Here is a 21,300-nt window from a genome sequence, read left to right on the forward strand (position 1 = left end):
CTTAAAACTGAGACGGAACGCAGAAAAGGTTTAAAAACTAAAATTCCCTTTATTTCGTCATGCAAACTTTCATGTAAGGTGTGAACAGCAGGGAAGACATTAAATCATCGAATGTGAACTGGCAAAACATATCAGCATTTTCTGCTCTTTTGTATCTTCAAATGCATATCATCAACTTATTTGTTTTGTTTTTTTTTTCACTGATGACCAAACAAACCAGTGTACAAAACAAAGCAGCGGCAGAGAAACACAACAAGTAAACTGGGACAACAGGAGACAGAAATAATACACAGTGCAATATGTGAAACAAGAGACACAACATACAGTACAATGAAGCAGCCTGTACCGCACACAGTAGTTACTTAAGTTGTAACATAAGAGAGAGAGCGACACCTGTAACATTTTCACTCATGTTATTAACATTACACAAGCAACAGCAAATTGCACATGTATGATAATAATTTAGAATTGAAAATGAAAATCATAATACTACTCGTATTTCACAAAGGAACTTGTTCATGTCTATCCAAAAGTAACAACATCTACCATTCACAGTTATTGTATTTAATTAAGAAAGGGATAAATGAAAAAAATATGCAAAATATCCCCCAAAACGTGCAAAGCAAAACCCACTTATCATACCAAATATCCACGGTGGTTGGCCACAGTGATTAAACTCAATCTATTCTGTGTTAGAGTTAATGTACTGTATAAACCTCAAAGAAAAACAACTTCAGCTCTTTAAGACTAGAATAGTAACTCATTAGTGTGGGACAGTTGAGGATTTCAGTGGTTCTGCATATTTACAGCATTTCTGCTGCTCCCAAATATCCCCATTCTTGGAATGAACAGCCTGGCTAATGATTTCTGTGAGGTAAGATTTGTTAACAGAGTGCTTTTATTCATCTTCACCGCAGGATCTGTCTAAAACTCTACTTAAAACAACTCCTGAAAAACTGGGAGGAATTGAGAACAATGTTATTATTGAAGGCACAAGTTTAAATGCAATGGGATTAGAGCTGCAACAACGAATCAATCAACCGATTAGCTGATTACATTTGCTGTAATCTAAAGATGTCACTTTGGACTCTGGGAAACTATGATGAGCTTTTCTCACACTTTTTTTTTTAAATGAAATGATAATTGTTGTTAATTGTAGCCCTAAAGGGAATAATTTATCAATGTAACAGAAAAGCATCTTTGATGAAGAAGTTTTTCTTCTTTCAGAATCTGACATACTTCAAGATTTTCCAGTCTCACCACATTACTATTAATCTGAAAGGAAGAGTCAATGAGTAAATAAAATAAATAACCACTTTAGGGTCACCATACAGGCAGAAGTAGGGACAAGTAGCTTAAAAATGACAAACAAACCAAACACTTCCTCAGTGCTTACAGATTACACAACTCAGCACAGTGCTGAACATTTACAAAACATCTCTGACGTTCCTTCAGCTCCTATCAGACCAGTCTGGCATGAGACACATTAATTTTGTACCCAAGTCAGTCCGCTATCATACAGCAACTTCACTTTAAGATCAGCACCAATCTATTAAATCGTATTAACAACAATATCTTCTTGTCTTATGTCTGAGTAACTTGAGTTTTCACTGTACCTCATTAAAGTGCACATAAGCATCAAGAACAGAACTATGGTTAAGGCTTACAGCCAGTTTAGTGCATTCAAGTTGATGGTTTGGCTTTTCCCTGGTCCTCCACCTTTTTAATTGCCGCCTGAATCTTCGCTTGGTCTCCCAGGAGCTGTCGCGGTTTCACAGGCTTGAGGTTTTCATCCAGCTCTAGCAGCACAGGTATCCCTGTAGGTAAAGTCACGCTGACAATATCCTCATCCGATATACCTGTTTAATAAAAAATACTATTAGGATCACAGCAAAAAAGCTGGTCACAGCCAGGCTTGCAAGTAATTTGCAGTGTTTGATTTTGAATTACTAGAGTATTGACAAATACTGTCATAAAATCCTGTTATTTTATTGACAAATGTATGACATTAACACAGTTCCAGCCTACAGGCAGATCCTGTGCTATATATTATTATGTAACAGCCCATGTATGTTACATTACTGGCTGTCCTGTGGCACAGGAAGCCTGCAAAGCTTGTGAGGGTGATAAAAGGTCAGAGTGGCCCTCATAGCCACAGCCAAATGTAACATAAACTCAGTGGCCTTTTTGCATAAGTTCAACCTTCCATTTCTGGAACTACGATATGTCCGTCTTAATTCAATGACTGCTGGCTAGCGACAGCAGCCTGCACAGACGAGAAGCTGCTGCAGAGCTGAACTGAATGCAGTCCCCTGCACAAAGACACAAAAGCTGAGAGAGCACTGTTTATAATAGCCTGGGTCAGTTCAGTAGCATACCTTCCAGGTGTTTCAGCAGAGCCCTGCAGCTGTTTCCATGAGCAGAAATGAGCACATTCCTGCCTTTCCTTATCTCCGGAACAATGACGCCATCCCAGTATGGTAGCAGCCTGTCCAACACTTCCTTCAGGCTCTCGGCTCGGGGGAGGCTTTCCTTTGGCACGTCACAAGTGGTGTACCTGCGGTCACTGTAGATTTCCAGAAAGTAAGGGTGGGATTCATCAATCAGAGGTGGTGTGATGTCATAGCTCCTTCTCCACAACTTCACCTTTTCCTCTCCATGTAGTTCAGCCATCTCTGCTCGGTTCAGGCCAATCAGGGAACCATAGTGGCGCTCGTTCAGTCTCCATGACTTGACCACGGGGACCCACTCTTGACCCATAGCCTCCAGCACCAGCCATGCTGTCTGGATGGAGCGGCTGAGTATGGAGGTGAATACTAAGTCGAACTTGTAGCCCTGCTCCTTCAGGAGCCTGCCACAGTCCTGAGCCTCCTTCACCCCATTTTCACTCAGCTTCTGGTCAACCCAGCTGCAGAAACGGTTCTCTTTGTTCCAGGCTCCCTCACCATGCCTCAACAAAAAGAGTTTGAACTTGGACATCCGAAGCACCGGTCACAGAAACCTGCACATATTCAACAGGAAGGAAGAAAAAGTTAGGCCAGTTAGTGAATCAGAAGTGAGAATATTACACAAATTCAAACAGAATACCACTAAGATCCAGCTTACAACGTAAAGCCTCACTTAGACACAGGACTGTGTATGTGATCCGAGTTCAGCAGCAGGTACTTCTTGGAGGCAGTGCCAGCAAAAGGTTAGAGGTTGTCTTAATAAAGTGACAGGCTGATAGCTACAGAGGCGGATAGCCTTATTAACTAGCCTTATTCAGAAGCAGGATACAAAACAGTGATAGATAACGTAAGCTAACTACAGTATGCAAATATATCTTTGGATGCAGGTGAAAAGGTTTTTAGCAAAAGTCTTAGAGGATGGATGGCATGTTGCTATGTAAATAACCATTAGTACAGCTTGTATTATGGCCGCTCAGCCTGAGGCAAACAAAGGACCAACGTAGAAAAAACAGAACTATAGGCATGTGACAACTTCGCTCCAAAATGATTATAAATTTTTGGAAATGTCGTCTTACCCTGTGTGGGTTTTAAATCCGGCTTAAATTTAGCTAGTACAGTCGCGGGTGTGGACTAGCAGGCCATGTACAGAAGCGTTCCCGTTCAACGTTGATGGTTGGCATTCCGTTCCTCCAATCAGAATGGCGGATATCACATGTGGGCGGTGCCTCTGTTGAACGTTGTGCCCATATTAGGAGTAATTGTGACGGCAAGGCACGTTCGCAGCGGAGGGGGAAAGAGGGGAGTAACCGTAACTCCTCAATCATGGATGTTTTGCAGAGGTACCGTCTGCTCGCTAGCTTTAACTGTTGATGTTTTGTTGTGTGGGATGTGTTGCTTACAGTTTTGGAAGGATTTATGGTGTTTGTTAGGGAAGGACTGCAGTTTAAGACCACTTTATTTGCGGGAAGGCACAGTTTAGTAAGCTTTATGCCCGCATTAGATGATGAAAGCGTGTGGGAAAACAGTGCGGAGAGTGTACTGTATGTTTGACCAATTCAAACCCAGTTTAGTGTTTTAGGTTCTGAATAACAAAACTGATTGTTTAACCACCGGTTTGGTAAATGTAACCACACTGTTGTTTATCCCAATAGAATGTACCTTAAAGCTGCTTCAGGGAAAAGTTGATTTTTGCATGTTTAATTGTAGTCGGGTTTCATTACTTAAACCTGTAACGCTAAGCTAGCTGCTGCGTGTTTTCACATACACGCACGGACACAGTTTACTTTGGCACTTAAAAGTAGAGCCCGAAAAAAGTAGTAGCCTGTCGCAGAACATTTTTCCATGATAATCTTACTTTAAAAGTAAATATCTGAAGATATAAACACCATCAGAGTATCATGTGATGATTCAAGTTATTATAAAGTGCTATAAGGAGTAACTCGGCACAGAAGACCATTCTGCTCCAAGCAATTCCATTCACATTTTATTTGATACACAATTCATAACATTGCCCATGAAAAAACTGACCCCCAACATTAGCTGCTCCTGGAATGTGTATTCATTCTCTTTATCAGTCAAATATATCATCAAATGCACAAGAATACACAGAAATGTTGTTCTCTATTTTTTAGGTTGTCATCTCAGTCCATAATTGAAAAGATGCTTTTGTCCGCAGTATTGTCAAGTATAAATTCAGATTATTAATTGTAAAAAAATATGCCAATCTGCATTTTCTCTGTTTCTTGTCTGTTTATTCTCGTACCTAACAGAGGTCAAAAGGCAAGTCAGTAACGTCACTGCAGGTGGCCCAGAGAGCCAATAGTGTTTCTGCATATGACTTCACATGGGTGCTAAAAGCTACAAAAGCAGTATAGTGCTCTGATAAATTAAATACATGTGCTTTTCATAATACACCCTACATTATGTAAAAACTATGTATGATATAATTTGTCATTGGGTTACACATGTTCTCTACTGTCATTTACACAAACACTTGAAACATGAACTGTACCAGAGACTACTTTTTTAAACTGGTTTTCATGTTCATTTCCATTATAAAGGAACTTGCTCCACCTGTTTTAAAGCACCTTCACAAAGAAGTTCACCACAATATCTACTGCCCGGCATCAAACAGCTTCTTTCTGCCCTCCATACCAGACATGGCGTCCACGTTCTTACGCCAGTCAGTCACTTCCTCCTTCTGTTGGATGAAAAGATGATTTTGAATCAGCTCATTCTGATTAAAAAAAGATGTACTTCCAGTCATTTGTCCCCCACAAATAGGCTTATAATGTTGGGGTTACAGGAATACATGATCAGTAATATTGAGAGCAGAGGGACATTTCTGCCTCAGTTGTTGTACAACTGAATTCTTATTTCCTCTGAATTTCTGAAAAAATAAAACACTTATCATGTTGTGTCAGTCTGCTTCCTAGTTCCTTTAAATGCAATTTTTCACTTCAGGTTTTACATCTGGGTTTCACTTTAGGCATCCCGTGAAGCTGTTAACCCTTTTATCTTTCGAAACCACCATTACTGAGTGGACTATTGTCAGTGAATAAAGTGAATTGAAGTGCGATAAACTGAAGTTAAAGTCAGCAGCCCTTACCTTCTCCTCCTCCTTCTTCACAGTCTTGAGGTTGGCCTTGAAGTCCACAGACTCTTTGACCTTAGCCCCCAGCAGAGCTCCCAGCATGGCGTCAGCAGACACCCTCACCCTCCTCAGGTTCGGTCTCTTCATCTTGCCCTTCAACTCAAAGATCTTCTGTGACAGGTCCTGTATCTTTTTCCATTACAAATGATAAACACACTCTCAACGTTTCCTTAAAATGTTCAGTTCTCAATGAGTATTGCTTGCAGGTAGTGTGCTTTAAATTTGCAAGATGCTTGATTTTTTTCTGAAACATAAATGTTACCTACCTCCCTTTCATTTTTCATCACTTTAGCATTAATATCATACCGTTCTTCATCGACCACGTCAATTTTCTGGTGGAGCTCTTTGCAAAGATTCTGTGCATAGAAACCTTTAGTGTGTTAGACTTGTTTAAGTACCAAATGCTGGAATTTGTTTCAATCTATCTCTTTTCTGTAAGTGTGGAAATACTGATAGTACTGATACTGATAGTGAGGAACAATACACAGAGAACCTGCCAACATGTGTATGGGCATTCATTTATTTATAAAGTATGCCATCATATATAATTTTTATACAAGCAGTAACAGGCAGATTGATCCAATTGATTTCACTGCAGGTGTTTTCTAATGGTCCCCTTAAAACCTTTGGCATAAAGGTGTTGCTGTTAAGGTTAAAATATAATTTTCTGTACTTTTAGCACTGCAAACTTAATTACATTCACCTCATTTGTATTTGGATGGTAACAGAAGGTATCTCAGTTACAGATACCTCAAAACCTCTTTCAATTAAACCAAATACCAGTAGGGGTAGGTGGGGAAAATTGATTTAGGTTAAGTGACCCTATTAAAGTTTTTAGACAGTCATGTAATGTTTCTTCAGAGCCAACAATAAAAGAAAATGTGTGTTAAAATGCTTCAGTGATGTATGTACCTGTAGATCCTGCAAAGACATGCCTGACATTTGTAGTGCTGGGACTCTGTCAGAGAGGGTTCTCTCTCGTTCATCTTTTCTGACTTGCTTCTCATTTTCCAACATAGTCATGGCCTTCTTTAGCAATTTGGTCTGGCACACATACAAAATGACACCTCAGTCAGCCAGAAAATGTATGGCGTGAATGCCTTAATAGGTATTTCACGGCATCACTATCCAATACGCAGCTGCGTATTAAATACCTTCAAGAAGAGTCTGCGAGATGCAGAGATCTTTGGCTTTGGTTTCTGGAATGAAAAAAAAAATGGTGATATAGAGTCAGATTTCTGGAAAAACATTTTAAATGAATTCAAAAAACAATCCTTTGTATTTTATTTTATGCGTTTAGTCAATCGATTTCATGTATATTCAAAGTACTTATGTATGTTTGTGGGTTTGGAGTGCAGAATACAAAGGCTAATCCTTGTAATTCAACTTAACTACAGATTTTAGTACCACAATTCATGCAGTATCTCAGTAACTTATATTTTACATAAGAGATCTGTTCTGTTTTTGGCAGATGATTCAACTCACCGGAGGCCTGTCCGGTGAGGAAGGCGGTGTCCATAATTCAAGAAGACAACAAGGAAAGATGCAATTTGTTATGTTTTTGGAATTCCAGATGAAAAAATGTGAGTTATGGTGTGATGAACGTTAATGGTACATGGTCACTTACGCTTCAGACATGGTTACAGCTCTGTGTGTTCTTCCTCTATTGAAATACAAAAGAAAGGAAGAAGAGAATTATTAGTTTATCAATAGAAGACATATATCTCAGCTTATTGAGTGTGAACAAAAGAGTAAAATTAAGCAGAATTTTCATCACATTTCATTGAGAAACCCTATGTACCTTGGGTTGAAGTTTTATAGCAGGGGACACAAACAGTTAATGACATTGTCTAAAGGTCAAAAGAATTAAAAAAAAAATAAAAATCTGCAAAACAAAACCAAAAGTTATAATTTATGATAATTTAAGTTATCAGTCAAAACAAAGAGAGTAGGATTTTTGTTGCTGTTTGTTTTTTTTTTAGATAACTTTTAAAACTTTTACTTTAATAAGCTAAAAATTTTCAATTCCAAATCATTACATTGAAAACAACACTATGAAATGACAAGCAGTGAGAACTGGTTGCAAAGAAGAACACGTAAATCAAATCCACTGTGTTGTGTTATTTATAACTTCAACTGGGACTTCTGTTCAACAGCAAAGGATGCCAAATGAAATATAAATTCTCCTTCCTCACATGTAAGGAGGTTCTTTTATTAAATTAAGACAGCTTTTATTTGAATAAAAATCATACATTCAGCTGTAAGAACTGTAACTAGCCTACGCATAACATCAATGCTGTTGTATCCAGCCATGCTTTTTTTTAATACTGATGAATTTGGAGTAGCTTGAGTTTTCTCAAATTTTAGCAAAATTGTTGCAATAAAAGGCCTTCATCTGGCATTTTATCCTTTCGTGTTCTGTAGTATTTCAAAGTAAAACTCCTTACCTTATACAGTAGGTGACAAATACTCTCGGGTGTCTTTTTCTGAGACAAGGAGGGCAGAAAGAGGGTAGATATATAGATTCCAGCGCTCATGTGAGTGGCTCACTAAAATAGCCCCTCTGTCCTCACCATTCTTGCACTGCGTCTCTCACATCCCATAAGTATGAGGTGTTAAAGTTCTTACTCGGACTGTCCACCTGTGATGCTTTTTCGCGTGTCCGTCTCCTTGCTAAGGAGGAGAGGGCGAAAGCTTGAAGGAGCTTTGGGACAGTATTGAGTGTGTGAAATTAAAGTTAATCCAACATACAGTTTAAGTGATTATTTTATTGTACTTTGGAGGAAGACAATGACATGATTGTCTTTTTCATTGAGAGAGCAACACTGGTTTCATGTTTGTATCAAGTACATAAAGCATATGTGAAGATAACGTACTCCAGCTTTAACAAAGACTGCAACCATAATATCTGAGCATTATATTTTTAACAGCCAGTAAATATTGCCTGAGATGCCAAGACAGCAGATAACACACAAGCAGTTGTTTATTTACGAGGGACAAACGAAGCATCCGAGTATCCAGTCAGGTTTTGAAAGAGTCATGCTGCCATCACAAGGCTGCAGAAGAGAACTACTGCAAACAGCAAAGCAAAAACCATTTCTTTAAATACTGATGTATATATTATAGTCAGTATCAGTAAAATTCAGATTATCTATTTGGAAAATAATTTAAAGACCTCTTGACGCCTGCAGTCCTTCTTAAGATGTGTTGTCTGCTATTTGTATAAAATTACAACAAGCACGACTGTTCTGGTTTTAAGGGTGTTATTACCTGCATTTCATAAAACGATATTATATAGGTAAGAGAAATAATGTTAAGCACTTATTAGAAGAATAAATCACAAAAGTAAATGTTTTTAGTTGCCCGAGGCATCAAACAGCTTCTTTCTGCCCTCCATCCCAGACATGGCCTCCACGTTCTTACGCCAGTCAGTCACTTCCTCCTTCTGTTGGAAACATAACAGTGACATGCAGCCGAGATCATTTAAATCATTTGGTCAAAAACAGCAAAAGCCAGGATTACCTTTTCCTCTTCCTTCTTGACCGTCTTGAGGTTGGCCTTGAAGTCGAAGGACTCCTTGTGTTTGGAGCCCAGCAGAACACTCAGCATGGCTTCAGCTGAGATCTTCACTCTCCTCAGGGTAGGTTTCTTGAACTTGCTCTGGATCTCGGTGATCTTTAGGTTCATGTTTTCAATCTGGGATCATGTGATAGAAAGGATTGTGCTGTTGCTGTTATGCCATTGTGAGTGAAGCAGGCTATACATATAAACAAAATGTCAATGGAAGCTCCCGGGATTTTTACATTTCTGCACCTTTTCACTGTCGCACCTCCTTATAGATTTATGACCAGTGAGATTTATCAGTATGTCTATTAATAATTAACCTAAAATTTAGAGCTGGCGGTTTAGTTTTAACTGTGGAAACAAGCCATTAGCTAAAGGTACATGGCTTAGATTATTCTGGAGCTTTTAACCGAATCTTTCAGTCTTCTTCAGTTTCAGAAAAAGCTAGCACGTGGACCTTGAGTTGCCCACAAAAAATAAGAGAAAATAATTTGCAATTGCTACTTTTGCAGATGTTTAATAATCTGTGGTTTTTCTGGCAGTGACCCACATGATTGCTTAAAAAAACACATTTAATATTCTTCTTTGCCAAGTAAATTACTGTATCCTAATACACAAATGTCACTATCTGTGTTTGATTATATCAGTGTCCTAATTAGCTCGAAACAAATTAGCAGCTCATAAATTACTGCAGCTACAACGTGTCCTACTGGTTTAAGCTAATTGAATCATGTGACCCTTTACTGGCTACAGTGCAGCAGGTTGTGAGTTCACAGTCAAATCACAAACATCAGTTTATTGGTGATGTTATAAAATACAACTGTGGACTGTGTTGACACCCAAAATATTTGTTGGTTCTGTATGGTGTAACAAAAATCACAGACTGTAAGATTTGAGTCTAAGATGGCATTCTCAGTGCTGCCACTTGGAGGGAGTGTTTGTTCATCTTAACTTCTTCTGTGTAGTGAAGATATTGGATGCAGTAACTTTAACAACGTTTCTGCGTGTATCAGTTTTCCCTCCTGCCTGCTCATTCTTTATCACCTCACCTCCTTGTCGTTTTTCGACACTTTGAGGCCAATGTCATAGCGCTCCTCATCTACAACGTCTATCTTGTGGTGCAAGTCTCTGCAGAGATCCTGTGAAAAAAACAAAACAAAAAAAGAGTGTCACCCTCTAGTGGTATTAGAATATAACATGACGCTGAAATAGGAATGACTGTGAGAGAAAATACTTCTCTAAAACAATTTTAACAAAATAAAATACCGTCAGCTCTTGCAGCGACAGACCAGACAGATTAAGAGGAGGAACTCTTTCTGCCAGAGCAGCTTCTCTCTCCTTGATCTTGTGCTCCTTCTCCTCCTGCAGCATCTGAGCTGCAACTGCCAACAGTTTAATCTGAGGAACAAATCAAAATAAACCTGAAGAGTAAATCTAGAGCAATTAGGCCAAAAGTTTACATAAATGCATAATCAGTTTAGACAATATGATTTGACCATCATGACACAAATGTAAACTGTATGTATATTGTGTTTTTTAACACACAACTCAGTCGTTTGTCACAGTGCACAATACTGAACCCATACACCACTTTATTCTGTATACTGGCTAACAACATTGTTGGCCTCAGTTTGCAGTCTTTTTTTTGTCTGGGTTTTTGAGAAGAGCAAAATTATATGCATTCCAGACTATTAAATGAAAATCCAATTCATCATAATATAGAAAATCAAATCAAAGCATTTTAAATTCAAATTATTAAAAACTGTACCTTCAACCCCAGCTTCCGCGAGGATGAGATCTTTGACTTTTTCTAGATTTTACACATAAAAAAACATCATTAGATTCTCTTGTCGGTGTGGCACATATTGCAAAGTAATTTTATGACTTTAACAGAACTCTGGAGGATTCTTTAAAGGACAATTTGAAAACATTGTTTAAATACTCACAGGTCTGTCGATGCATTAATGAGAGGAAGAAAAAAACATCAGCATATTTACATAATGAATATCAATGCATAGTTTTACAGCAAGCTGTCAATGAATATATAATATACTCACGCATCAGCCATGCTTGTTTTAAGTTCCAACACTAAAATTGGAAAAGTAAAATAAAATGAATTCTGTCATTACAAACACCCTTCACCCTTAACTCCTGTTCGATTGAGCTGTGCGCTGAAGATTGATGATCCCTTTAACCTCCCTGGTCAAAGCATTTCACTCACTCCAAACATTCATTAGCCTATTAAAACTAGGTGCAATGGTGGCAATAGTGCCACTAAGGCAGTCTATCCCAGTTCACATTTAGCCTCCATTACGTGACATATTTCTTACTTTATGGTAATCACTTACTGATCCAAGAAATTATATAAAAGGCTTAGGTACATAGATAGATACATAAATAGATGCGACTAAATTAAACATGTGAAGTGCGAACTTTGTTTTTCCTTTTTCCTGTGCATGCATTTGTACGGAAAAGAAAAAGAAACGATCTTTCAAAAGTACTTAAAACAGTAACTGTAACAGCATTTGTGTCTATGCAAAACTTCAGAGTGCTGAGTCAGCGTATGTGGTAACATAACTGCCAAGAGTCTCTGCATAGGTGACAGAAATTTGAATGGCCAGATAATCCACAGGCATGTAAAATGACAATGTTCCACCTGCTGTTAATCTTAATCACAACATTACCCAAATAAAAGTGCAAAGACATTTATCTGAATTATATTCCAAACGTGTTAGTCATTGTGTTAAACTCACAGCATGCTGACAAGTTACTCCTTCTTCACAGAACTTAGCTGAGCATATCAACATACAAGAACAAAGTTACTCTAATTCCCAAATACCAGAATATTAGCAGCTCGGTACCTTATTGAAGCTGAGCGGCTCCTTGAGTTGTATCTCAAAACTAAAGGAAAGTGCGTGTGAAGGAGGGAGAAGCAGACTTACCGAGAGACAATGGAGAATAATCAATCAGATTTATAGTGTCTGTACAAATGGCTCACGAAAATAGCCTCCCGCCTTTGCTACTGTCTGTCCCCCAGCAGTGACATTTACTGTCGCACATAGCATCACCACGATATTCACACAGCAAATAGGGTAATGAAACTCCATTAACGGGCTCAAACATTTATCTTATCTTGCATGGTTTTGACAGCACCTGTTGGTGGAAGTGACAGTGAACATTTAAAGAGGTGACCACATTACTGCTGGGTCAGTCGCACATTCACATTTGACCAGGGCCAGCTTGTTGAGTGAGTGGTGGATCATGTTTTCAAGGAGTCTAACAGAAGGAAGAAATCAACCTTGAGTTTTATTATTCACTTGTTTTGCGCCTTTATTTATAGAACAGAGCTCCGAGTGCAAGTGTGAATCTGGACCACCTCAAGATGCCCATCTATAGGCATCTAATAGTGTCACCAACTGAAACTGAAATGTTTAATACCTGCCATCATATCTGTGTTTCTGCTGGCTGCATCAACTGTATGTCATCAAAATAAAAAAATGTTCTCATTACTTAGTTCAAGGCAATTTTATCCGTGAACTTTAAGAAACTAAGTACAGATTATTGTTGAGAATGTAAATCTCTGGCGACAGTAAACTGATTATCAGGCCACTTTTTTGAGGTCTGTTGCACCTTTAAAAATGATTTACTTCATCTCATTGCATTGGTGTGTTTTTTACTTATACCATGTTGTCACACATCCATATCTTGCATTCACCTTGCTGCATATACACCATATGCAGCAAGGTGATATGGCTATTCTTTTGCATGTGTGTGATGACAGACTACTATTGCCTGATAATACACTATGGGAACACTTTGGAGGTAAGAACAAAGCCAAAAATTAGTCAGGCTTTATTTAGAGAAGTAGAGGAACAAGGACAGGTGCTGGTCAGGGCTTGATGGTTCATAAATTGAGGCAGCCAGACTTCAATCTGTGTCATTGTTTTAACAGCGAGTCAAATGTTCAGGTCTGCGACTCATGCCCTCATGTAATGGTATGTAGACAGCAACCGATTAAACAAGAGTAGTTGTGTGCAAACCTGGGGTCAAATACTTTTTGTTAACTTCTTGGATTTTCTTTAATGGACTCATATGGGCCAAACTCCAAGAACACTGGATCCTACATTCCCCATAATGCATCCAACAGCACATATTTGTTATGCTTCTTTCGCATGATGAAATTAGCTGCTTTTATGGTCTTAAGAATGTGCAGCAGATACATGCTGTGTATATCACTTTTTTTTTACACTAAATTTGCTCAATCGATTGTATTAATGTTAGGAGGGGATTTTATTTGGATGCAACTTCCAGCAACAAATAAGGCTTTGCAGCCATATTGTGAGCTCGAGTTCTTCTCACCGAGGGAGAGAAATTATCACTGACAGAAACTGCATGTTCTTGAAGGCAGCTTTAAATGCTGAGCTGAGGGTGAAAGGACTGCAGTAGATTCTTCCACGATTCACTTACAGTCAAAAGTCTGACCTGGTGATGGACTCAGACGTGTTTTGAATAGAAGTGTGTACCAAATGATTTCCTTTTTAACACAGTGGACGGAGTTCATTATTATGACCAAGGCTGTAAGTAATTGTTGTTTCACATTACTCATTATTTTCTGGTTAAAGTGACTGAATCATCATATTTAGACAACATAGCAAAGTGAATCGGCTATTTTTGGTGTTATTGTCTGGAAAATGTGTTTTCTCAGTTAATCGACTAATTGCCACTGTTCTGATTATTATTTTTAGCAGTTGTGGTCGGGGCGTTGATTGGCTCTCTGTGCTTCAGCTGCTCACTTGTTGCTTTACTGAAGGGTTTATAGCAGCCCTGAACTTGCGACCTCTCTTATTCTTGTTCACAATCCTTAACATGAATGTTATGTCTGCTTTGATTTACAAGGATGATTTAACAACTTTGTTCTCAGCTGCAACTGCTGACAACTTCCACCCCCTGGAACTATTGCTGCCTTCTGTCTGATGTTGTGTCCTGAGCTACAGTATCAAGAAACACCTCAGATAATAAATTAGAGACTCAAAAGGAAAAGCACAGCATCAGTTTTCTGTGTTGAACAGAAGTATTTATTATGATGATGTAAACCTGTCATTTTCCAGACTTTTTGAGATCAAGCAACAAATTTCACTGAATGCTTATCTGTTTTCAAAGTGCCAACACCACAAAACAAAATGCAACTCATTTATATGCAAAATATACATGATTCCTCTCCTTTGAATCTGAATATTTTTTCATATTGCAAAAGTCTGTGCACACACTCACACTTACATTATCAACTTACTGTTGCAAACAGTGACATTAACTTAATTTTGCTCTCTTGTCTAATGTTTAAAATTTCCAGAACTATAACATCTACTGTCCAGCATTAAACAGCTTCTTCCTGCCCTCCATTCCAGACATGGCCTCCACATTCTTACGCCAGTCAGTCACCTCCTCTTTCTGTTCACAAGAAGAAAATATTTCTGAATGATACTGTACTTTATACAAAATTTTTACACCAGCAGTACCACAGCATAATTCAGACATCAGAGTTAAAAATGTCCAACAAGTCAGCCCAGCCTGACTTACTCTTGAAAACTTTAAAAACCAGCATGATTAAAAATAAATCAGTCTGCTGTTAGAGTTGTGGGACTTACCTTCTCCTCCTCCTTCTTCACAGTCTTTAGGTTGGCCTTGAAGTCCACGGACTCTTTGACCTTAGAGCCCAGCAGAGCTCCCAGCATGGCGTCAGCTGAGATCTTCACTCTCTTGAGAGCAGGTCGCTTCATCTTACCCTTCAGTTCAAAGATCTTCTGCGACAGATTTTCAATCTGCAGGAAAAGATTACGCACAGCCAGCTTATACACAAATCTCAACAGATCACAGTGAAAGTACATTGACAAATATAATTAAAACTTCAAAAAGTACTTAAAGGATATATATAAATAGATATTGTTAATTTGTGATCACTTAAGAATAAATAGATCAAAATATGAGTCAACCTTTACCTCCTTATTATTTTTGACCACTTTGACCTCAATGTCATAGCGCTCTTCATCTACCACATCGATCTTATGGTGCAGTTCTTTGCACAGAGCCTGCAAGCAGAAAGAAAATTATAGTTATCGAGCAAAGTAATGAGAAGCTTGCAGTGCTCTGGATTGCTGCTCAGTTGCACATCTTAAGGTCTTGAGGCTAGCTAAAAGGTTATAGTTTGATTAGATACTGCTATTCCTGAAATTACTTTGTTGATTGGCACTTGTATTGCTAGTGGTTACTTATCATGCATGTAGTATGTGAAATGATGTATGATTCATTAATGATGTGAAGGTTGCTCTGCATAACACTGTCAGCTAAATGCCCAAATATAAAACAGAGATGACAAGGCGTGTCCTAATGCACCTACTGCATATGAACATGCTGTACGCATGGCATCTGTACACATCAGAAGGATGCCATGTTGTTTTATTGTAGTATGATGGGTGGCTCACACAGCGACCTGCACATACTTGAAGGTCCTGCGTGGACAAACCAGACAGCTGAAGTGGAGGGACTCTCTCACTCAGACTAGCTTCTCTCTCCCGCTTCTTTTCCTCCTTGTCCTTCTCCAGCATCACCGTTGCCACTTTCAGCAGCTTGGTCTAAATTGAATGAAAAGTGTGTGAGTGATTAACTTTGCGGCACAGATCACAACTTATTTTGTGTCCTTGTGCATGATGTCTTGAAATTTGATTTGTGGTGAATTACTATCAGCTGTAGTGATGATGACGGAGAAAATACCTTAAGCGCCAGTCTGCGAGATGCAGAGATCTTAGATTTTTTCTAAAAAAAAAAGTAGGCAAAATGTTTATGCAGCAATAATTACACAAATATATAAGATATCTAAATGAGAACTGTTTTTAGATAATGAACTAATAATACGAATAGCTTACCGGTCTGTAGTAGACATTATGATGTGGAAAAGGATAACAAATTGTACAAGAATTAGTATCAACATGGTAATGATTCATCGCATTTTACAAATGCTGATTTATATAATAAAAAACTTACGCCTCAGACATGGTTGGCCTTTTTCTGTAAAATTAAAAGAATTCATACCAAAATAAGAAAAATGCATTATTCACAAACAGTAATATTTGCAGTAGAAGCAGTACATGCATGCAGTGCTACAAACACTCTCAGGTTTTATAAATAAGGCAATAATTTTATTATATATATATATATATCTAATTTGTGATTCATGACGCTGTGTGTTTTCCTGCTGCTGTACACACTGAGCCGGGTCAGAGTCATCCGGACCTTGGTATGGTAACATACCAGCCTTAAGCCTTTAAATTAGCAACACTTCAAGCTTGAGCGCTACAGATAGTTTGAATGGTATTCCTTTTTTAATTCCAGTTGGAAATGATCCGTTCTCAAGGCAAACAGATCAGAAACAACGACAGAATTTGTTTTTGCCAAATAGGACAAATATATGAAACCGAACGCAAGTCGATCTTCTTTGTAATAAAAGCATTTTTCCTTTAACATTTATTAAAAATGTTTCATGCTACAAAGTTCAGATCACAACTTAAATAACTTGATGAGTGAATTTAAACATTAGATGGACAAACTAAATGTACCTTTACATTGAATTTGTAAATTTTATTACAAACAAATTGATAGATTTGGTCTTGTCATCTTTAATATTTGGTCAAACTGTATTGAATCTTACATTTACAATAAATTGTCATGTTTAATGTTCTCCATGAGCCTAATAAGACTCCTGTTTGGTCTTGAAATTATTCCAGATAAATGAAACAGGTGCAATTATATTAAGATTAGTTGTCTTAAATATTTCTAATCCACACTATCATTATTAAAAACGTATACATACCTTTTTTTTAAACTTCTGCAGAAAACCTGTTGAGGTGAGCAGCGACTGTCTTTAAATGACAAGAAGAAAAAGTCAAGTCAAACTTAATGGCTCCTATTGCCTTCTGTGAGTGGCCAACTAAAATAGCCTCCTGTGTCCTGACACCAATATACTGTGTATCCCTACACTTCTACCTGGCATCCCCCAACACCAGGTTTATCACCATACTCCCACTGACCCTGGTGATTAATGTTTGTTTTGAATGAGTTAAAATGAGAAATAAAAATTAAATCTGGAAATCTGGACCAAACCAAAGAAACCAAGCACGAAAGTCATTATGATTGTTTAATCAGTCTCACATGTATTACAGATTGTCAGACAGCACCATCATCTGTTTAATACAAATACTGCACTTTAAAAGACAAACTTGTGAAGTTACTCAGCCTTTTCTTTAGCTCAGTTTCATTTATTATTACATTCATGGCATACAGTGATATTTTAAAGCACACACGTTTACATCAAAACATTAATACAGTGATACAGCGTAATCCGAAAAGGTGCATTTAATCTTCTGTAGGTGCTTATGGTTGACATTATTCTTTACAAAATTGGTTTTACTTCATCCTGTAATGGAGTCTTTCTTGCATTTGATTCTGAAATAAAGATAAACGATGGGATTTAAAAAAAAAAAAAGAAACTTCTGTAGAGTAGTGCTAACATTGTTTCACCCAAACACCGTTTTTACTGTCCAGCATTAAACAGCTTCTTCCTGCCCTCCATTCCGGACATGGCCTCCACGTTCTTACGCCAGTCAGTCACTTCTTCCCTCTACAAACACAGAGACAGATTGGATTCCGTTTTTTGTTTGTTTGTTTGTTTGATTTGGGTTTTTTTTTTTAATTTTGTAAGTGATTTCATCTCAGCCACCAACTTTTTATCTTACCTTTTCGTCTTCCTTCTTCACTGTCTTTAGGTTGGCCTTGAAATCAGCCTTCATAAGTCTGGAGGTGTCGGTGTATGCACCCAGCATGTCATCTGCAGTTTTCTTCACCCTCTTCAAGCTGGGCCTCTTTATGCCCTTTAGCTCAATGATCTTCTGATTCAGTGACTGGATCTGTGCAACAAATGTCACAAAGAAACCCAAAACAATATAAACAAAACCATAACATCCTAATAGGTCAGTAAGTGTATGAACTGCTGCTTATGACTTCCTGATTCGGTTTCAGTGTACCTCTTTCTCATTTTTGGCAACTTTAATCTCCATATCGTAACGCACTTCATCAACTTCATCAATCTTACGATGTAGGTCTTTGCAGAGGTCCTGTTAAGAAAAAGAAAACTGTTGATGATGATGTGAAATAATAATCCTAATGATAAAGGAATGGGCACAGTTTGCTCTGTCAGTACCTGGAGTTCCTGGACTGACAGACCCGATAGCTTCAGCGGAGGGAAGCACTCATTCACAGCTCTTTCCTTCTCATGTTTCTTCGCTTCGCTTTCAGCCACCAGCATAGAAGCTGCCTTCTTGAGCAGTTTGGACTGTAAGGTAGTGAGGCGTTAATGGGTAATAATTAAAGTGGTCTTCAGATCGTGTGGCATATTGTTGTGGCCTACCTTCAAAAGCAGTCGGCGTGTTGCTGAATATTTTGGCTTCCTCTGTGAGAAAGATAAGAATTTATTTTATGCATCAAATGCCACCATCGATATAGGTTTTGAAATGTACTTTTAAGCATAATTTCTAATAAATATTGATAATTAATTAACGGTCATGACAGAAATCATTTTGACTCACCGGTCTTCATCAGCACATGACATGAAAAGCAGACAGAAAACATATGCTTGTTACTATTTAATATACAAGTTGTGTACTTAAGTTGTGTATCTTTAGAGACTAATACTCACCCCTCAGACATGTCTGCAGATTACAGGACCTTTGAAGAAGAAACACAGTTTTTCTACTCATTTTAAATGCATTATGTATAACGTGCTCCATATTGTCATACATTAATTTGTATAAATGATTATTAGCATTTATCCAAGTCTCAGTAGTGTTTTCTACAGTTAATATATTTGATGAATCCAACTAGTTAACAGTTTAATGGATTTATTTTGTCTGATGGTCCACAGGGGGCTGCAGATCCATGTAAGTATTGTTCAAGCGCCTATTGTTATAAAGTGGCTGTTGCACGACTATATTTGGCCACATTGCCCCCATGCTTTGCTGTGTCCCAGCAGCTGCTGTGGCCTTGATTTGCCAGAGAAAGCCAAGCAGCAGAAAAGTTTGACACCCAAGAGAGAACCAAGAGTAATAATGATTTAAAAAGAAAAAAAGCTCTTAATATTGATTCCTTAGGATCCACAAAACTGCTTCTTTTCTATTTTACATAGTTTTTAATTTTATGTATACAGTCTGATCCAAACCTAAAGTTACTGGTTATGGCTGAACTGTAAATCAACACTTTCTTTTTTATCATATCTCTTCCTTGTCTCTTTCTTTCACTTTCTCTAACCTTCTCTTTGTAATATCGCCTTTACAATGACATTGCTTCTGATTTTGATTTTTTTTTTTAAATTAATTAATTAAACATGGCATTATATAAATAACTAACTTGATAAATAAATCAATACAGGTGTTAGAGAAGGATGAAAACATTTCGGTGCTTCTGACGCAACACAGTAATATATTCAATTTAAATTAAGCCAGTCTGACAGGGTGTGAAAGTCAAGGTAAACAAGCAAAGTAGCAAACAATTTTAGGAAGCTTGCAGCCTTGCCCTCCACCTCCAGGAGGTTGTCAGTTCATACAAGCTTGCCGTCGCCACTTATCACACCAGCTTTTCGGTCACAACGATGGGTCAAGCGTGCTGTGACCAGCCACCAATACTTTGGCAGGCAGTTTAAGCCTCAGGTTACATTTCCTCACTTAAAGGATAAAGTGATCATCAAGAAGCTTAAGGCATCGTAGAAGTCAAACCCAGAGGTTCATCACGTTCAAAAAGTTGCTTTAAGACCTTGACAAAAGTAGCGGCATAGCAGGGATTCCCTCACATAAATACCAGCTGTGTCAGGCACATGCTGATATGCAGTCTTGACTTCCCTACACTAAAGTCGGACTTGACTTGACCCAGACAAACTTATGGCTGTAGGAAAAGTTACTGAGAACCCTCTCACAGCAGGGTCAGATTAAAGAGCCTCACTTACTCTCTCTAACAAAGCTGAATGACTTTTATTTTCTTGTGCTGAATAGCACAGGTTGATCATTTGATATGACTCTTACCTTGAAGGTGAAATGAAATCAGCGAGGGCAGCAACAGTGGTGAGTCAGGAAAGAAAAAGCACTTTATGGTTATTAGTGAAAGATTTATGTATTCAAAGTCTAATGTGAATGGCTCACTAAAATAGACCCTCTGTCCACCTGACAATTCCTGCATCACAATGCAACCCTCTTTGATTTGCCCTCAACCCGTGACCTATTTGTTTCATGTGATTGCCTTGCATAAGAGCACACTTCACATGTCCCTCACCTAACTGACAGCTGAGTTATCCTCTCTGCAGATATCAGGTGCCCTGAGCTTGTTTGCTTTTTAAATTTGTGTCATGAGGTGTGCTGGCGAAAGCTGACATCAGACCAGTTGTTTAATAAAGGTGCCTTTTAAAGTCAGTTTAAGTTGAAGGTCTTTGATAAAGTAGTTTTATTCTCTACATCTGGGAGTCCACAGCCACATTTATCATGTGAGGCTGTATTTGGACACAGTGGTGCTTTGAGCAAAATGCTAAAATTAGAATGCTAACATACCAATAAGAAGGTGTAATGTTTGCCATGTTCACTATCTTAGTTTGCTGTGTTAGCATGCCAACATTTGCTAATTAGCAATAAACAAGTACCAGTGAGGTTGATGGGACTGTCATTTGATTTGTAGCTCGAAAATCTAAATATCGGAGAAGCTAAAATTCTAACCAGATAATGGTGTCACATCAAAATTAGTATGATTCGTCCAATGGGGACCTTCCCTGTGCAAAATTCAATTTGTCCAGTAAATGTTGACATATTCCAGTCTGGATAAAAGTGGTGGACAGTCAGACATTGTCATCCACTGAGCCACAATTCTACAGCTATAATGTCATACAGTATTGAAAATCTGGTAAAGCCTACCTGAACAGTTACAAACATTGTGTACAGGTGCTTTTTTATGTGCTTACACCAAAAATTTACTCACACGCAAATATGCAAATTACTCACATGTGGGTTAAAATGCATCAAGAGGATTTCTTAAATTAATTTTACAAATATA

At 38.1% G+C, this 21,300-nt stretch overlaps 5 protein-coding genes and 1 long non-coding RNA gene across 9 annotated transcripts; 1 reads left to right on the forward strand and 5 right to left on the reverse strand.

The window, feature by feature from the left end:
* Positions 1-25: 25 nt before the first annotated feature.
* Positions 26-3,666, reverse strand: bpgm (2,3-bisphosphoglycerate mutase). Of its 2 annotated transcripts, none has more exons than XM_046393354.1 (3): positions 3,524-3,666; positions 2,379-3,001; positions 26-1,859 (listed from the first exon to the last, which is right to left on the reverse strand). In XM_046393354.1, the coding sequence occupies exons 2-3, from the start codon at positions 2,977-2,979 to the stop codon at positions 1,684-1,686; spliced, it is 777 nt and encodes a 258-aa protein (XP_046249310.1). In that variant the 5' UTR covers positions 2,980-3,001; positions 3,524-3,666; the 3' UTR covers positions 26-1,683. The 2 variants fall into 2 exon arrangements, with proteins under 2 accessions (XP_046249310.1, XP_046249312.1); XM_046393356.1 differs by lacking the exon at positions 3,524-3,666 and adding an exon at positions 3,106-3,505.
* LOC124061496 lies at positions 3,649-14,970 on the forward strand. Its single transcript, XR_006843761.1, has 4 exons — positions 3,649-3,787; positions 5,580-5,721; positions 7,073-7,184; positions 14,834-14,970. It is a non-coding gene; the product is annotated as an uncharacterized LOC124061496 (long non-coding RNA).
* tnni4b.3 (troponin I4b, tandem duplicate 3) lies at positions 4,410-8,205 on the reverse strand. The gene is made up of 8 exons (XM_046393360.1): positions 8,049-8,205; positions 7,229-7,264; positions 7,087-7,093; positions 6,756-6,800; positions 6,514-6,645; positions 5,868-5,957; positions 5,557-5,730; positions 4,410-5,148 (listed from the first exon to the last, which is right to left on the reverse strand). The coding sequence occupies exons 2-8, from the start codon at positions 7,237-7,239 to the stop codon at positions 5,062-5,064; spliced, it is 546 nt and encodes a 181-aa protein (XP_046249316.1). The 5' UTR covers positions 7,240-7,264; positions 8,049-8,205; the 3' UTR covers positions 4,410-5,061.
* On the reverse strand, positions 8,350-12,220 carry LOC124061493 (troponin I, slow skeletal muscle-like). Of its 2 annotated transcripts, none has more exons than XM_046393362.1 (8): positions 12,108-12,220; positions 11,223-11,253; positions 11,112-11,115; positions 10,934-10,975; positions 10,432-10,563; positions 10,215-10,304; positions 9,124-9,297; positions 8,350-9,046 (listed from the first exon to the last, which is right to left on the reverse strand). In XM_046393362.1, the coding sequence occupies exons 2-8, from the start codon at positions 11,231-11,233 to the stop codon at positions 8,957-8,959; spliced, it is 543 nt and encodes a 180-aa protein (XP_046249318.1). In that variant the 5' UTR covers positions 11,234-11,253; positions 12,108-12,220; the 3' UTR covers positions 8,350-8,956. The 2 variants fall into 2 exon arrangements, with proteins under 2 accessions (XP_046249318.1, XP_046249317.1); XM_046393361.1 differs by having other exon boundaries at positions 12,027-12,115.
* On the reverse strand, positions 14,204-17,119 carry tnni4b.2 (troponin I4b, tandem duplicate 2). Of its 2 annotated transcripts, none has more exons than XM_046393363.1 (8): positions 17,033-17,119; positions 16,204-16,229; positions 16,086-16,089; positions 15,934-15,975; positions 15,663-15,794; positions 15,162-15,251; positions 14,811-14,984; positions 14,204-14,613 (listed from the first exon to the last, which is right to left on the reverse strand). In XM_046393363.1, exons 2-8 carry the CDS (start codon positions 16,212-16,214, stop codon positions 14,527-14,529), a joined length of 540 nt encoding a protein of 179 aa, XP_046249319.1. In that variant the 5' UTR covers positions 16,215-16,229; positions 17,033-17,119; the 3' UTR covers positions 14,204-14,526. The 2 variants fall into 2 exon arrangements, with proteins under 2 accessions (XP_046249319.1, XP_046249321.1); XM_046393365.1 differs by having other exon boundaries at positions 16,204-16,227; positions 17,030-17,102.
* A 221-nt stretch (positions 17,120-17,340) lies between these two features.
* On the reverse strand, positions 17,341-20,434 carry LOC124061495 (troponin I, slow skeletal muscle-like). The gene is made up of 8 exons (XM_046393366.1): positions 20,286-20,434; positions 18,911-18,939; positions 18,801-18,804; positions 18,623-18,664; positions 18,416-18,547; positions 18,240-18,329; positions 17,952-18,122; positions 17,341-17,836 (listed from the first exon to the last, which is right to left on the reverse strand). Exons 2-8 carry the CDS (start codon positions 18,919-18,921, stop codon positions 17,750-17,752), a joined length of 537 nt encoding a protein of 178 aa, XP_046249322.1. The 5' UTR covers positions 18,922-18,939; positions 20,286-20,434; the 3' UTR covers positions 17,341-17,749.
* Between the last annotated feature and the right edge of the window lie 866 nt (positions 20,435-21,300).

Source organism: Scatophagus argus, chromosome 7 (genome assembly GCF_020382885.2).
Source record: "Scatophagus argus isolate fScaArg1 chromosome 7, fScaArg1.pri, whole genome shotgun sequence".
Taxonomy (NCBI): Eukaryota; Metazoa; Chordata; class Actinopteri; family Scatophagidae; genus Scatophagus; species Scatophagus argus.

Coding starts and splice junctions, on each gene's coding strand:
- LOC124061493 (XM_046393362.1), bottom strand. Junction 10,564..10,933: donor CGCGGAAGCTGGGGTTGAAG/GTACAGTTTTTA, acceptor TTTGTTCCTCAG/ATTAAACTGTTGGCAGTTGC. Junction 9,298..10,214: donor TGTCGAAAAACGACAAGGAG/GTGAGGTGATAA, acceptor ACATGATCCCAG/ATTGAAAACATGAACCTAAA.
- LOC124061495 (XM_046393366.1), bottom strand. Junction 18,123..18,239: donor TTGCCAAAAATGAGAAAGAG/GTACACTGAAAC, acceptor TTTGTTGCACAG/ATCCAGTCACTGAATCAGAA. Junction 17,837..17,951: donor TGAAGAAGGAAGACGAAAAG/GTAAGATAAAAA, acceptor CTGTGTTTGTAG/AGGGAAGAAGTGACTGACTG.
- bpgm (XM_046393354.1), bottom strand. CDS start 2,979: ATGTCCAAGTTCAAACTCTTTTTGTTGAGGCATGGTGAGGGAGCCTGG. Junction 1,860..2,378: donor TCTGCTGAAACACCTGGAAG/GTATGCTACTGA, acceptor TTTATTAAACAG/GTATATCGGATGAGGATATT.
- tnni4b.2 (XM_046393363.1), bottom strand. Junction 14,985..15,161: donor TGGTCAAAAATAATAAGGAG/GTAAAGGTTGAC, acceptor CTTTTCCTGCAG/ATTGAAAATCTGTCGCAGAA. Junction 14,614..14,810: donor TGAAGAAGGAGGAGGAGAAG/GTAAGTCCCACA, acceptor TCTTGTGAACAG/AAAGAGGAGGTGACTGACTG.
- tnni4b.3 (XM_046393360.1), bottom strand. Junction 6,646..6,755: donor CTCGCAGACTCTTCTTGAAG/GTATTTAATACG, acceptor TATGTGTGCCAG/ACCAAATTGCTAAAGAAGGC. Junction 5,149..5,556: donor TGAAGAAGGAGGAGGAGAAG/GTAAGGGCTGCT, acceptor TTCATCCAACAG/AAGGAGGAAGTGACTGACTG.